We start from the raw sequence: 17,999 nt of genomic DNA, 5'->3' as shown, positions 1-17,999 counted from the left end.
TGAGTTGTTTATTTGCAAAATTATTGTTGTATATATTTTCACATCTTTGTGGTTTTGTTTGTAGAATGTGCAAAAATGTGCAGTAGTTGCAGGAAATGTTAAGAATGTAAGATTAACTTCCCAAGTGTTGTTTTTTATTGTTTTCTTAAGGCCAGGCTATAGACCAACATCTTGCGTTTTTGGGTTTTTATTAGCGGGCCTTTTTCTGTTGTAACAGATGCAGCGCAGCTAACTTTTGGCAGGTCAAATTTGCATCGGCTAAAATTTTCTGCAGTGTCTTTGTGCTGCAGAAAGAAGACAACGAGAACAAGAATAAAGTCCTGATCAAAGCTGATCACTTGAGCAAAAAATCATGGCTGAGAATGACAAGTCGCTGCGGAGAACTAAAAATATGATGTCTGTTACAATGGAAAATCACCCGCAATGGCATCGTGCTACAGTTTGTTCTGCTTATAACAGGCAAAAAAATTAAACTCATAATATTGTGCATTTTTATAGAATGGTATGCACGCAGTTGGGGCAGCACTTACGTTAGTTGCATGTTGCTTAATGTGTGACCGGTGCACGCTCATGTGAATTTACGCGAGCATAAGTTGGGACTATATTGATGGGTGCAGTAACAAAAACCGAATAATTTTTGCTTATTACAAGCTGAACAAACTTTATAGCCTGACCCAGCTTTTCAAAGTCAAAATGCAGTATTTCATTGCGTAGAAATTTGTAATTTTTATGATGTCATTTATGTTTCTTTTAGTGTTATTCAATGCTTTTTTTTTTTTTTTTGCTTATTGTGTTTTTTTGTTGTTTTTTTTACCACTCACTCATTCACATATTTAGTATTTGCATTGTACACTTCTTTCATACATTCATTCCTAAACAGAACCACCTAGATAATCTTGAAGAGCAAGGAGCCAAAGCTGAATTGGAAAATATGCGCGCAGGTAGCGAAGCAAGCATAACAATTGCCTATAAAAAACGCCGTAGAGGCAAGGTTCCGGTAAGACGCTGGCCAGTGATATTGGCTATGAGACTTAAAAAGAGCACAGCAGCAAAATGCACGGTATATGCACGGTACTAATTACGTGTTGATGATAATAATACATGTATGTTGTGCTGTAACATGTTTTGCTTGGGTGCCGTTTTAATGGAAATATCTGTGCATTTTGATTATTTATTCACTAATGGAAATAATCTAACTTGATTGCAAAATTGTTTTTCTTGTAAGAAAAGCAACATGATTTCATTTAAATCTTAACAGCAATTAATCATTAATGTACTAATATTCAAAATACTAAACTTGTAACAAACATTAATACAAAGGAAAGGCAATTAAACATTTGAAGGTGGTGCTGCAACACATGGTCATTTCCACCTTACATCGCTTAAACATTTTTATTCCAAATTTGGGGTTAAATTGCTCTAGTGGTTTCAATTCTAGGAACAAAAAATGTGTATCACAGTGACTCATACAAGGTGACAACCACCAAACATGTTTTTGTTCATGTCTCATAAAAAGACATATTTCAGGCTATATTCACTGGATGAGGCTGTCAATTGAGTCACACACCTTTAATGCACATGTTTGTATTGTCTTTCTTTGTCTTGATGGCTACTGCTTAACACCCCTTCTGAGGAATTAACCATGCAGCATATGCATAATATGTGTTACACAGCTCATCAAAGAGTTTATGGTTCATACAATTAGGGATATTCGTTTACAATTTTGTACAGGAATACATAACATTTTTTTCAGTTTTGGGGAAATTCATATCTAATTATTAGTTGTCAACATTTAGTTTGAATTCCGATATTTTAGAGTTAATTGAGGAGCCAAAAATATGTTCGGCCTTCTGGAAGGAATATTTTTGTAAAAACAATAATTTGTAGTTTAAATTTAAAGATCCTTGACAGAGGAGAAGCAAATATTTGTAAACAAACTGAAGAAGTTAATTCTGAGAAATTGAATATGTTGACAAATGTTGAGCTAATATATGAAGGCCAGCTGGTGAGCATCCCTACATGGCTCAAGTTCATTCTTTGTCCAAGATGTAATAAATACTAATTAATGATGACTACTAACAACATGTAATGAATACTAATTACTACTAACAAGGATTCAGAGGGTAAACATCACATACTAATTAGAATTGAAAGTATATCTTTGTTTATTTGTTTGTTTTGTCTTCAACATAAGTGCAGTTTTTGCACTTGTAAAACACTTTGCCTTTCAATTTCGGACAGTGTCTCAGAGGCAAAGGAACAACTGTGAATTAAAATAAAAAATTCTGATTGAAAATTCCATATATGTGACACGATCAAGGGAAATGAGTCGGATGTCGCTAATATTGTTTTTGAGATATTGGCAAAAACAGTGTTCAGATTCTTTTGTTTTATATTGTTTTCAGCGATTGATAAATTGACTTAACTTCGCAAAGAAAAGTCGTATCAACATGGGGTTTTCAGTTTCTGAAAGCACTAGATGTCTTCTTTAGAAACATTTATAAAAGTCATTTTTGACCAGGGTCGACATGTGACTCATTCCCCTTGATCGTGTCACATATGATTTATCCCCAAAACACCAGAGCATCCAATCAGCTTAAGTGTTACTCACCTACTGATTAGATGACTGCAAATATATCACTAAACCTACATATAATATGAGTAGGTGAAATTCAAAAGTTAATTTTTATAACAAAACAGGTTCATTCAGCCCTATTATGCGATACTTTTTGTGCTGACAGAAATAGCAGGTGAACAATGTCTACCATTTTTTAGTCCCAATTCAAAATCTGCGTGTTTAATGAAAATTGTGTGATGTTTGGTTTCTGAATTTTCATTATTTTGCACTATTAATCAGCTTGCTTACAAATAATAACATACCTTCTAATTTTCTTTAATGCAGATTGTATTTTGTTTTGTTTTAATCCATTTTTAGTTGTCTGCTGATGAGGTAATGGGAAAGTGTAAAGCATGTATAACAGGCTATTCCATTTAAAATCCACACTACCCCTGTGGAAGATTTTGGAAATATCTTTTACAGGGGGAGTATGAATTTCAAATGAAATGAACCTATTCGGCAGCTCCATTTGAATTTCATACATCCTCTGAGGAAAAATTCAACCTGAATCTTCTACTGAGGGAAGATGAGTTTCAAATGGAGCTAATGTGTTCATTCCATTTGAAATTCATACTCTCCTGTGGAAGATATTTCCAAAATCTTCTACAGGGGTAGTGGGGATTTTAAATGGAATAGCCCAATGTTAATGCAGTGAAGCTGAAAACTTAAAACTGTTCAAAACAAAATGTTTCAAATTATCATATTTGCTCCTAGCACTACAGATAATGTCTAATCACATGATTTTTGACATTTGCATATGGCTGGGCTCACTGGAGACTATTTACAGTGGTGGGAAATGTTCTTTTTTTTTTTTAAAGCTTTGAGCATCCACATCATAGGGGAATTCAGATTTGGAAATCCACCAATATTTTGTAACTTGTTCTTGGTTACTTACTTTTGTGTCTATATTTTGGTAAGAAGCAAAAGATTTGAGAGTCAAATTCAATATACAGGGTGTGCATGAAAGATCTGTATTGTTGGTAATTTTGGGTATTAATGCTCAAACCAAACAGAACTAAAAGGTTGATGGTGTTGAGGGAATCCATATTTGAATTCAAGGAAGGATTTTTCAAAAACGGAGTGGTCAATTGTCAAAATTCAAGAAGTACATTCTATGTGATAGCTGTTTTATTCCTCAACCACAACTTTTTATTCTTTGGTTCAGGCAATAACATAGCTAACATACCTTAAGTTTCCTACAACATAGTTTTTCAGAGACACCATGTATTAGGTTCGTCTCAAAGCTCGCGCGCACGTTTGTAAAATCCCACGATTTGACAAAAAACAAATGCGGAAATTTTTTTTATTTCAAAAAAAAATTTTTTTAGTTTTTTCCAGAAAAAATCGGCGAAAATCAGACTTTTTTCTCAAAATACTAAAAAAAAAAAAAAAAAAAAATCGCATTTCGCATTTGTTTTTAAATTTCTTGTGAGCTTTGAGACAAACCTTTTTTTTTTTTTTTTTTGGCCTTATGTAACTTGATAGCCTATAGTCAATTACAGCTTGGAAGCAAAATATTTAGTTTCAGGTAAAATAACAAAAGTTTGAAAAAGTTTTGAGCTTCATTGTATTTCATAAAGTATAAATCATATCGCAGACTCACTACATATTCCATTGCCTTTGTGACCCACTAGTAGGCTGTACATGATTAGAAAATGCAACTGATAGCATGTAACATTGGTGATGCCTTTTTGTTACATGATTTACTTGCAACCTAATGGCTCATTGGTAACATGGTGTTACAATAATGCTGAGCTATTTCTGTCATGCACCCATGTGTATAAGTAGGTACCAGCATATGCTGGGATGGTACACACACTTGTTGTGCAAGAGGAGTTTGTTGTATTAACTCACACAACAAGTTATTTTCCAATATTCTAAGGGAAATGAGATGTGCACTTCAGCCTGTGAAAATCCTTCCAGCATGACTTTTTTTGATCATAAGTTGCAATTAAATACATCAATGCAATAATGAACCTTGCCTCTAGTGACTACACACCTATGGGTTATCAGATGTGTTTGTGATGAGTCCATGATATGATTAGTACTTTCTTCTAACCATTCAATGCCATCTTCCCTTCTGGTTATAGTCTGTGACTTATTTAGTTAAACTTATGCAACTTGTTGTCAGATTAATTATAGGACAATTTAGTTTGTAAAGTGTTGAAATCACAAGATCATCTAAAAGAATATGGAACTGATATCTGGATTACTTTTTACATACTAAAATATTTGATATGATGACTTCGGTGATTTCCAAAATGTTATTTTCTGACAACAATTTGCATTTTAAGATTTGATAATGTAGTGTTAAGACACAGGGAACTTGTAGTTTAACAATGTGGTGGTGGATAAGTCATGTGACATTTCTCATGCAGAACGAAGCACCAGCAAGCGTTCCTATAGCTTTCAATGGTGGTGGATGAAATGTGTGGAATTCCCTCTTGCAAATTGTAGAACTAGCAAGATATTTCTATAGTTACTAGCAAAGATATTAGCTTGCTTTTAAGTGAGATATTTGGTAGCGTTTGAAGTTTTTCCATCTTATTTTCTTAGTAGTTTTATTCTTGAATACTAAGTAAAATATAATTTTCAATATTTCAAAGAGTCAATATCTTGTGTGGCTTGCCAAACTTGTTTGTTTGTTTGTTTTAAATATCCTCCTGAAGGAACTTGGAAACAACACATGGGGATAGAGTTACTACTCTAGCCTGGGTCTACGCCAAGATGACATCCTCAACTAATTTAGGTCTGCAAGCAAACCTGATATTAGTGGCTTATTCAAAGATGAAAGTATCACTATTACTACTTACCAGTTCACTCTTCAATCTCTAAGGATGTTATACTTGTAGCTAAATCCTTTTTGCACGAGCCATATGGTGCAAGGTCATAGACCTCTTGTCACTTGTCTCTTTGTCAAGTTCCTTTGCATTACTATGGCAGCAGAATACCCACAGTCTGCCTCAGCTATAGCAACATGTTTACATTTTTTAGATGTCATATGCATTGTATGCTGAGGAGGTGATTACTTGGTAGAATGTCACTTTGTTGTTGCTTGTAGCCATTTATCTATGTTGTGGAGGATTTTTGTGCTTCTAGATAAGTAGTGAGAAAGAGTATTACTTAAAAATGATTATTAGTAATAATCTAGAGTAATATTATTAATATTAGGTTTCTAGATTCTTTAAAGTTACCTATGGATGATGTACGATTCAGTTATCACCTGTTGAGTCTTCGATACACTCAAGTTCGTCATTCATGTTGAGTATCAATGTGGGTTGCAACCTGTTGGTCATGGACACATCAGAGCAGGTACCTGCTTTCTAGTTTCCAGGGTTTAGGTGGAAATCTGTAGAGTATACCAAAAACTATGACGAAAAGACAGTACCTTGATTATAAGGCAGAGAAGACCTCTATTAGTTTATTAGTAAAATGACCAACATATTCAGCTCCCATCTCCGTGATTATACTTAAAATTGGAAGTGAGCTTGGTAATTGATTTGGGTCCTCTGGTCTCACACCTACTTCTAAAACCTTTCCTTAAGATTATTTTATGGTATCTTAAACAATGGATAAGTCACAGATTATATGTCTTGTATTTAAGGATGTTTTTAGCAGAGAGATGGTTCTAATATTATGTACTAATTTACCATTATCAAATTCAGTTGCAGTGACTAACACCTATATCTTTAATTTTTCTCCTGGCTTGGATACCGAACTCACTAGATGATTAAGAAATGCATTTCTTTATTTTGAATCAACAGAATTCAGGTCAACAAATGCCAACAGGTCAAGACAAGAACGAGTTCCAAACTTTCCTATTAAATGCATCAAGAGGTCTGCCACCTCCCAAACTGATGTATTTCCATCGTCATCTTATAGAGTATGGAGACAAGGATAATCTGCCATTACTGGAGAAAGATCTGGTGTTTTATCTGGAGGCTCAAAGATTCAAGGTATTTGGGGAGGTGTGATGCTAACACCATCATTATTACATCACCATTAGGGTTTTAGTAGTAGATTATGAAACCATTTTGAGGGTAAAATGTAATAAGTTATAATACGCAAATATTATTCTGTTTTTGTCACTGCACACATCAATAAAGTCCCAACTTACGCCCATGTAAATTCACGTAAGCGTGCACCAGTCACCCATCACACTAGCATATAAGTGCTGGCCCCAACTGCATGCATGCCATTCCATATCAATTCACGGTGTTATGAGTCTATATTTTTTTGCCTATTGTAAGCCGAACAACTGTAACAAAGTTCCACAAATAAACTAGGTATGGTGAAGAACGGATGGTGCAGTGCCAGCACCATATTACATGTACATAAATACAAAAGAGTATTAAATTCTCTTTACATAAACACAAAAGAGTATTAAATTCTGCTCACAAATAATATGCAAAGCAATTTGTAGCATAAAGATTTTATGTCCCCTATTATGCTTTTTTGTGCTGTAATAAATAGGCGCCATCACAAAGTCACAGTCAAAAGTTGTAACTGCCTAAGTGTTGACTTAGTCATGAAACCCTAATAACCATGACCACCTTGATAGAACTGAATTGGCTTATACACTAAAATAATAACAGATCAGGGTTTCTTGGTTTGCACATATCATTTACATACTCAGTTTGCACAGATTCATTTATAGTAGAAGGAGTTTGCACCAACTCATCAGTCTACAATCACACACCAATGATGGAATATTGGAAGTGATAAGTCGAGCAAAATTGAAATTACACATAAAAAACTACATAAACTCTCATAACATGATCATTGAAATCAATTTTGATTTCAGAACATTGAAATTGATGTAATTGTATGGCATATGTTGTTAGCTGCAGCTTGATACCTATTTTGTGAAAATTTTGCTATGGGGCCAACAGAAATGTTTGATATAATTATAGAGATATTTTAGTTAAAAAATGCTTTTTTTTGTGATTTAATTTGTCCCCAGTTTTTTACCCCAAAATGTCATATTGAGAAAAAACTTCATATTACTTCATCAGGATATTCATTTATTGAAAGAAGTGGCTACCCAGCAAACACAAAACGTTTTCGACATAATTCGCAAAAGGTTATAAGAGGTTGTCAGAAAGCGTTTAAATGTTAGCTTATATAAGGGTATATAAAAGGGATAAAACATTTTCATAACATTAAAAAACATTTTTTGATAACCTACTGCAAATATTTTAACATAATGTTATTTAAGTGTTGACAAAATATTTGGCAAAAATGTTTGCAAAAAATAGTTTACAATAATATTTTGAAGTTTTACCCAATAATGAATGAATGAATAGTGACCACCCGGGCTTAATTTAGTGTCAGAATTTTGCATAGCAAAATTGTGACAAAGTTTTATTTGTAAAGCAATAATTATGTATAGCAATGACATATTTTTGTGTGATAGCAATTTGGCTAGATTGTGTAGCAAAATGTGATGCGATACTGGTTATATTATGCCCTCGTGACCACCTCCATTTTTAGGTGTCCAATAGGCATTCAAACATTGATTGTTTATGAGGAAAATGGTAAGAATATTTTCACGAGGTGAAATATATTTTCCATTCAACAAGACTTTGCTGAGTTTAATGGAACATTTCATATTTTACCAAATGAAATTAAAAACATTCAATATTTGTTTTATATAACTCATATAAATTACTTTATTATTTTATTTTCGATCCTCGCATATATTAATTGTGTCTCGCATTGTCTTATGCCCTGCTGGGGTGAAGCATATAGGCCACCTCCTTCTTCATTATGAATTACTTTTGTTCCACCATAGGCCTTCATTTGAAGGCCTATGGTTCCACTTAATTTTGTAAATCACCAAGGAAAATAAAATTATAAATAAATATTGAACCTATATTTATTTTACATGCAACACCCACATTTATAATTGGCAAGTTGAGGGGGTCACCCCACATGCTATATGATTACGTTAGTCGGCCTTGGCATTGTAGCTCTGCATGAGGTCGCACTGAGTGCAATAGTCTTTTTGCAGCTTATACTAAAAATAGCAAAAATAAGCAATGGTAATTGGCGTATCAAATGACAAGAATCTTTGTAGGAGTTATTAAAACTAATGATCCATATCAATTAGCCCTATCTTGAGCTATTTCTGCTGGAGCTATTTTGAGTTCTAATGAGCCATGTTTCTTTTGTATTTCTATGGTTTCATTGTAGGATGCATTCTATGCCCACTCAGAGATGGAATTGCTGAAAAAGAAGGTTGAAGTAATTACAGACTGCTTCCTAGACTCTGCAGTGTCCCATCCACCAGTACAGGTATGATAGACAACATTGATTTTATTATGATATAACAATTTGACACCCCCTCAGTCTGCTTAATGTTGATGAAGGTTGTAATATACATGTATGACGAACAGATGGTTGTCATATTTAAACTATACTGCGCACAAGTATCTAAACACTTAAAAATAAAAGCAATATCTTAACGATGCTAAACCTAATTACCAAGTAATCAATAGATGGATAATTTTATTCTGCATATTTTGACATCTCATTTGGCATGAAGCAACTTTATTCCATTTGAATGGGGAAAGTGACACATTTGGGATATTTGTTCCATCAGGGCTATTCAAATTGGCTTTATAACGGGTTCATTATAGGGTGACACTCACTTGCCATATGCTCTTAATTAGCATGTTTTGAGAGAGTTTGTGGAAAGCTTTGCCAGTTTTGAAATGCTTTCTTTTTCATTCTAATTGCTATAAAAAAAAGAGTCACTTCATGCTGAACAAAGTATTAAAATATGCAGAACAAAATTCTCCATCTATTGACTACTTTATTTGCTAATTTAGGTTTAGTGTCTTTAAGATATTGCTTTGGTTTAAGTTTTCGGTACCTTTTGTGCGCAGTATATTTTACCTGAAATAGAATTTCTTGTACCCACTTTATTCAAATATTATTTATATTATTAGGCCCCCCCAAAAAGTTTGTCTCAAAGCTCGCGCGCGCATTTGTAAAATCGTGAGATTTGGAAAAAAAGAAATGCGGAATTTTTTTAAATTTTTTCCAGAAAATTTTGGCAAAAATCAAGATTAAAAAAAAAAAATCGCATTTCACATTTGTTTTCAAACCACTCGTGAGCTTTGAGACAAACCATTATTTTTTTTTGGCCTTAGATAACTCCAACACAATGGTTTTGAAATTATATAGTCAAAGAAAAATGTAATTATACTGCCTTTTGATTACCATCAGATTGTGGCAGTGGTTTTCGGTAAGATTTTTTTATATGTTGTTTGGTACTCTCTTAAAGATTGAACATTCACTCATATATGAAATGTTTACAGTGATTACTCCAATGGGGTGGAATTTTGCTCTTATTAAAAGTGAATTGCATTCCTTACTCACATTGTTCAAAGTGACTTTCAACTCTGAATTCACCCAATGTCCACTTGTTTATGTCCCGCCATTGGAGTCATCACTCTTTTATTTAGAAAAATGGTTCTTTGGTGACACATATTGCATACAATAGTATTAAGTCCCCCATCAGTATCCCATAAACTAAATGTCTTGGCTTATAATTGTGCCTGGACACCTCGAATAAGCCGTAAAGCCCCCCCTGGTCATTTTTACTTTTTTACATATTTGCAAAGAGCATGTTTCAGGGATTAAAATGACACCTCAATGAACTTCATATGGCAATCAGAAGCGAAGTTATGGCTTGTTATAGGTTGTCATGGATCAAAACGCGAAACCGAGAAAAACGCGTTCAAAGTTAGGGAAGCATAATGACCATTCATCAGATGGGCCTCAGAAAAATGTAGATTATTTCATATTTCCACTTATTTCTTTAAAATAAAACTTTGTATGTGTTTAGAAGAAAGCTTAAACATTTCAAATCTGCAAAATCTCAACTTCGCTTAAAATCTGAGATTTGCATATACTTTCACCTGTTGCTCGAAATGATGTTTGCCGAGTTTACGGCTCATTCGCCGCGTCCAGCCACAATTATGCTAAAGGACAACACATTTTATAGGGAAAGCAAAACTATGCATACTATTTGTTTTTTCTAAATGATTTTTAGATTGATGCACCTCAAGAGATCTCATCCAAGGTGTTAAAAGCAGCCAATAATTTTGTCCAGGACAAAGGCAAGGATCCCTACTCACCAAACATCTTTGAAGAAACCCAGTATACTGTCTTCAAGGAGATGCTACCTTACTGGGCTGCATTCACAAGACGCTTTGATTTAGAGCAGGCTAAGAAATTTAGTAAAGAACCAAAGAGATTGCCATGTAAGTAATTGAGTCCACAAAAAATGGGAATACCATATTTCACCTAAATAATAAATGATTTATTGATCGCCACCTATGCTGTGACCCAACCTCAGAGCGATGATATTTATAGTGTGCTGCCAGGTTTACAAGACTCCACACTTTCCTAGCTCAATTGACAATGAGAACAGACACAGAATTGAGAATTGACACAGCAGGGACTTAAATGCTTACTCTCACAAACTAGAGTCAAACACCTTCTAAATCAGTACACCGGTAAGGTAAGGTAAGTTAAATAATGAAGAGAGGACATTCTGTCTGAATATAATTGGTCCCTTATGGTAACTTGTTTCATAGTCACTATATCACTCAAACTTTACAGGGTTGTAACAAGTCATGACTTGTGACTCAAGGTAAAATGAGGCTATAGATTCAAGTGATAATAGGTGACTTGATACCATTGAATTTGTACAGTTAATCAAGTGACTTGACTTGTCTCAAGCTAACAATTGGTCCAAATGACTTGAATTTGAATCTGACTTTTGGTGACTTTTTACACCTCTGTTAATATTAGGAATGTGGATATTTTTTTCATACATGTTTTGTGGACAAAAAGATGATATGTAAGTTTGTTGCATGACATCACATGTTTAAAGGGCATTGCCCATTGTTTTAATCTAACAAGTAATTATATCATGGAATATGGACGTTTATAGATAAAGGTAATTTTCTCTCTGCAAAGGCTTTTTATCTTACATATTCCTAAATTTTATTTCTAACAGCCACCAGAATACAGATATTAACTAAGGAGCGTTTATGCATGTTTCTAGAAATGGCTTTCTTATCTTACATATTTCTACTTAAACATTGTATTTCTAACAGCCACCAAATACAAAGATTAACTAAAGAGCGTTTATGCATGTTTCTAGAAATGGCTTTCTTATCTTACATATTTCTACTTAAACATTGTATTTCTAACAGCCACCAGAATACAAAGATTAACTAAAGAGCATTTATGCATGTTTCTTGAAATGGCTTTCTTATCTTACATATTTCTACTTAAACATTGTATTTCTAACAGCCACCAGAATACAAAGATTAACTAAAGAGCGTTTACGCATGTTTATTGAAATGGATGAACCCCCAAAGGATTTCAAACTGCCTGCTCTGAACAATGCGCCACAAAACAGAGTTGGTGGAACAGGAATTACGTTCTCTCTTAGCGAGGGATTGCAATGGAAGGTAAGCATTGTTATGTTAATTTGAGATTTCTTTTGTCTTTCTTTTACTCTGTTTCTGAAAGGGCTGTTACAATGTACAGACAAATTTTTATGATGACTTTGCACATTTTGAACAATATGCAAGAAATGTATGAAATCTTAGTACAAATTATCGTGAAGTCCTACAAGAAATAAGGTGTTCGCCATGTTATCATTGTTTGATACATGCAATGGGCTATTCCAGTTGAAATCCATACACCCCCTATGGAAGAAGTGACATTAATCTTCCACACATGGGTGTAATTTCAAATGGGGTTACCTGGATTCAATTGGAATAGTCTAATATTCAGAACAAATTTACAACAGCAATTTCATTCAAGGTTTACTTTGGAGTTGAATGAATAAAAGTGCCAAATTTAACACAATTATTTACTTTATGCATATTCAGAATCAATCAGTGGGTGAAGAGAATGGCAATAATGTAAGTAAGGTGTTTAACAATGTTATCCCAAGCACATCAAAGGAGCACCCAAACACATCAAAGGAGCACTGGGAGGAGCACAATCTGATCATAGTCCCATCCCCTCACCATCAGTAAAATCAACACCATCACAAACCCCTAGCACAAATTTTACTGGATTCTTTTCATTAGTTCATTCTTAATTACATATGTGACCCATTCTGGCAAAACCTGGAACAAGTTGCATTTTTGAAATTTCATGATTTGAATAAAAATGTAAGCACTTGACAATAAGCTTTAAAATGATACCAAAATTATATAAATAGCATCAATACTTTTCAAGATATGGATAATTTTGTAAATGGTTCCTTGATATATTTGCCAAATTGCTATTTTGAGTAATGGGCCAATTAGTTTCCTGTCTTACACAGGATTGAATAGAGATTATCATAGTTCAGCTGTTATTTATTGATTAAATAAACCTCTTTTTAATAAGTACTTTCAAGGATTTGAAAGTCCACTTAGTCCCACAGTCAAATACCATGGCAATAAGAATTCCAAAATTTCATTTTGTTTATGGGAATGTCATCTTTAAAGACCTATAACTCAAAAACATGTCTGGCGACTTGATCTGGGTTTTGTTGGAGCTGGTCACATATGCCAAATAAGTAATTAAAAATTGTGTTCAATCTTAAGAATTTATTGATATACATGCAAAGTAGTAGCAACAAAGTAGAAATATTCCACAATGCACTGGTACATCTGAACACACAATGGACTATCGCATTTGAAATCCATACACCCCCTATGGAAGACATGACCTAAATCTCCCACACAGGGGTTGTAAATTTTAAATAGAGTCACCCATTCAGGTAACCCCATTTGAAATTCACACTCATTGTGTAGAAGATTAAGGACATGTCTTCCATAGGGGGTGTATGGATTTCAAGTGGAACAGCCCAATATAGCATTAGGATAACCTTGTGAACATCAAAACAAACATGTAGAAAACTCACAAAATATGTTTCCATTTGACACTTGTTTAACCAGTATTCATATGGGTGTTGTGCTTCACCATCATCAAATATTTATATTGATTCTGCACAAACATTTTCACAGAAATGATGAATGTGTTATTCTGTGCAACTGAGTCACAAGGTGTTGCAATTTTATGGCTGAGGGTTTAGTGAAATTAAATGAAATTGAATATTGGTTTAGGCATTGACTAATCGTAAACAGACAGTGCACCAAGTGGCAAAGTCAAGCATCATCTGTTAATGAGGGCCAATTGTTACATTAGTGTGAGAATGTATGTTTTAATTTCTCACAACATACCAAAGCCAGTTCACTCTTGGACATCTTCAACCCCAATTTGATGATATCATTTGTAATTTGTTTGGGATATTGTTTACTAATGTATAACATCAACATTTCTAGTATAGATTTTATGATACTAATCACCAACTTTTACATGTCCAATGTCCATATAATACATGAATGTTAATACATGAATTTAAAAAAAACCACTTATTTTACCCTCCTCCCTCCCAAAACAAGTTTGATGGCACAATAGTGGAAAGACAGACAACAAAGGTAGCATTGGTTTTGAATTTGAAATATGTATTTATATTTGTATTGTCATGGTTTTCTCAAATTTGAGCATTTCACTCAAAGTTGCAATCCATCATACGTCCAAACACAATGCACGACCTCAGAGTTACCAGCATGACTTTGGCGGGCTATTTTGAAACAGTCATGGTTGCACATGCAGCCTGATGCAGGTACTTCTTTTGAAAATCCTAAACAAGGTATAGCAGTCGTTGATAGGATATGCAGCTTATAGAACACGGATAACTTCTATTGGGATGTTGTGCAGTATATTAAAGAAGAAGAGGAGGAGGGCTATCATATGATGACAATATGAAATTTATATCAAATATTGATTACACACAAGTCGATAAAACCATGACAAATATTGAAATTTTTGTCAAGAAAGAAGGTATTGTGTAGTAAGAATACCTTATTTGGTAGTAATAATACCTTGTAGTTAGCTATATTGAAAATAGATTACATTTGTTTGTTTTGAGTGTTTATATATTTTTACTTGATCTAAGGTTTGTATTAAGTATATCTGAATATATTTCTTTTCCTGTGTTTTCCCTAATTTTGAATTTTATCATTTAGAAAGATAACTTATGGTTAATTAAAAATGTGGATCTATGAGCAAATGCCTTTTCTATCATGTCAATGGAAAATGTGTGATCCCAGCAAACACAAAACCTTTTACAGAAAATGTTTAAATGTTGGATTATATATAAAGGGTATAAAATGTTTTAATAGCATTCAATAAACTTTTTGGAAAATTTGAAGCAAAACATTAAAAAATAATGTTTTTTAAGAGGTGACAAAATGTTTTGCAAAAATATTTGCCACAAAATACATTACAATAACATTTTGACCACATTTTTAAAATGTTGTATTCATGATTTTTCATATAAAACATGTTAAAACATTTCATGACCTTTATAATCCAACATTTAAATGTTATCAAAATGTTTTGAATAAAACTAAAATGCATTTATAACATTTTAAGAACATTTTTATGTGTTCATTTGTAATATGCCAAAAACAATCAAAATTAGACCTACATTTTCTCAGAAATTGTTATTTCTCATTTCTGAAGAAAAAATAGAATTGAACAATTAAACATGGTTTCTTGGCTGTATCTCTTGTATAACTTGTTTTGCTTGATTGCATCGCATGTATACACTGCAGGATTCCTATCGTGGCCGCCTGCACAGGTAAACCGTCGCCATGGTACCTGACCAGTACACACAGAGTACCTACAGAGTACCAATGCTGCTACTGCACACTACCCACCAGCAGTGTCACTGCACTGTTACTACACTGGTACCCCCTGGTACTGCATATACTAGTACCAGCCAAGTACCTTGCCTACGGTGTACCTGTGCAGGCGTCCGCAATAGGAATCTGGTACTGTACTTGTCATAGAATTCTACAATTTCTGTCACTTTGTGTTCTGTTTTGTCATTTAACTCTACTGTATGTGTTTGTTTGTTTGTAAATGTATTAAGTTAGTTGTTTACAAACACTGTTGTTCCTGGTGGGAAATCGGCCAACTATTTACTAAGTTGGTTTACAAACAATATTATTTCTGGTGAAAAATCACCCAAAAATTTGTAAAATGATGTTATGATAAATAATGATGAAATGAGATAATTTCAACTGGCGTCAACATGACTAGATATTAAAATTCTACTAGTTCTGACTTTCTGTTTATTTGTTTGTGTGTTTTCTGTTTGTCAATATATTACATGTATATCAGTATCATTGATACTTCATTCTTTCTGTCTTTATATGTATTATTTCATGTGCATGCTGTAAACTTTGACTCTTATATGACTTCTCTTCTCATGTCTCGCATCAAGGAGTGGAAATCACTAGATTTTTTCCAGGAATGAAACAGTACGGTGTGTTCACTATTCATCCCATCATCCCTCAGCTATAACCTTCCCCAATAGTTAGACAATGTAGTCTGTGTTGATTACAAGGATCCTCCCCTGCACCCAAGAATATATTAGCTAGACTGCTTTAGATCCCAGGAAAGTGTGGACCCTATATGATTTGTTAAAGAGGAAGCCCCACCAGAGCAGTTCTTCTGGGGTAAATCAAACCTGCCTGGGTATCAAATTGATCAGTGACAAGGTTATCTCTGAATTTGACAGGTGCTAATTGATGTTTTAATGTTATCGTATTAATCACCTGTTAAATTCAGAGATAACCTTGTTGCGTATTAATTTGATAACCAGGCAGGTTTGGTTTACCCCAAAAGAATTGCTCTGGCAGGGCTTCCTCTTTAAATTACATATTGAAAGGTTGATGATAAGGCGGTAATGTGCAGATGGTGATTTATTTGTGTGGGATATTTTACCAAGAAAGAGTTGACTGGTCATTTCTGAAATCAAACCCAACAAATCCTAATTCACGCTTTCAGTTTGATAAAACATTTAAGGGTGTATTTTCAATGACAGGTTGGAAATGAATAGACATCATCCTTAGAACCTGCTTAGTGATTGCAAGAAAATGTTTTTGATTATAATGTTTATAGGTTTTGGATGATGTGGTAACACCTGTATAAATGAAGAAAATTGGAATCGGACAATGTGAGATGATTTTTGATTAGTAGCATGACTAACATGGACATAACAAGAGCTTTTCATGCTTCAATCATTGCAATAATCTGGAACTCCATGGTCATCTTTGTAATTGATAATTTGAATTTAATCATTTTGTGTCTTCATTATGAATGCTTCCTGAAATACAGTAAGCCAAAAAATTAAGGTACCAGTTGTGTTCACCCCTGTATATCCTATATAAAGAAAACAAGCAGCCAATACCTGTACTATTTAGCTCTGATTTAAGACCTCATTTTTGTTGAAATTGGTTGAAAATTATAGAAACGGTGGTCTAAAACCTAATAATGAAACGAAATCAAAAGTTGCACTTTTGTGTTCTAATCAATGAAAGCATGACGCTAATTTTAACGTGTTAATCAATGGAATCACAGCGTTGGTTCTCTTGCTCGTGAACACATTGTGTGCAAATCAATAAGACACGCAATGGAGCAAACTGCAACTTTGACATTGGCATTTTCTTTGGGTTTTTGGATCGTCATATCTTTATTTTTTGAACATTTTCAACAAACAGGGTCTTAAATTCGAGCTAAAAGATGCAGTTATTGGCTGATGGTTCCAAATATGACATATCTGTCTTTGTTTAGGAGCTACAAGGGGTGAATATAACTGGTACCTTAATTTTTTGGCTTACTGGATATAAGTTATAGGTGAAATTGATACAAACTGTTCAATAGGATATGCATAAGTGTTTGTGAGCAATACTTTAGTTTTATGATACCAAATAGGTTGAGGTTGCTATACTACTCAACCATGTTAACCTAAAATCAACTACAGGTAAATTAAGTAATTCTTGGATAAGCTCAAACACTCGGAACGCTAGTGGATATGTGATAAACACATGCACATAGCGCAGTACAGTCTACAGAAGCATACACACGCCTTATACATTGCGTTCATGCTTAGTACGCTACATGGATGCAACAGGTATGTTCGAGCTTGGCCAAGAATTACTTAAAGCCATATTATAACATTTGCTGAGGAAGACGCCCTCATTGAATTTTTAAAATTCCTTTTTTTACGCGATTAAATTGTACTTTATTAAACCAATAATACCCTGCAAAAATCAAGACTCTAGGTGCTGTAGTTTTGTCAAAATACAAGATTTTTAATAAATTACGATGGAATTATTAGTCGAACGCATACACGATGTTCATAACACACAGTATGTACACGCATGCATGGGACGGTGATATACACAATCAAGGGTCATTACCACAACATGACCAAAGGAGT

General features: G+C 33.9%; 1 protein-coding gene across 1 annotated transcript in view; it reads left to right on the top strand.

The window, feature by feature from the left end:
- LOC140153194 (uncharacterized) overlaps nt 1-17,999 on the top strand; it is a gene marked incomplete in the record, with an annotated part of 50,621 nt that overhangs the window by 27,040 nt on the left and 5,582 nt on the right. Inside the window, 7 exon segments of the mRNA XM_072175874.1 lie at nt 65-106; nt 881-997; nt 6,382-6,573; nt 8,813-8,914; nt 10,680-10,890; nt 11,951-12,111; nt 12,538-12,570. Coding sequence (XP_072031975.1) covers nt 65-106; nt 881-997; nt 6,382-6,573; nt 8,813-8,914; nt 10,680-10,890; nt 11,951-12,111; nt 12,538-12,570 — 858 coding nt within the window.

This window comes from Amphiura filiformis, chromosome 5, assembly GCF_039555335.1.
Source record: "Amphiura filiformis chromosome 5, Afil_fr2py, whole genome shotgun sequence".
In the NCBI taxonomy this organism is placed as follows: domain Eukaryota; kingdom Metazoa; phylum Echinodermata; class Ophiuroidea; order Amphilepidida; family Amphiuridae; genus Amphiura; species Amphiura filiformis.
This window is presented reverse-complemented; position numbering and strand designations above follow the sequence as displayed.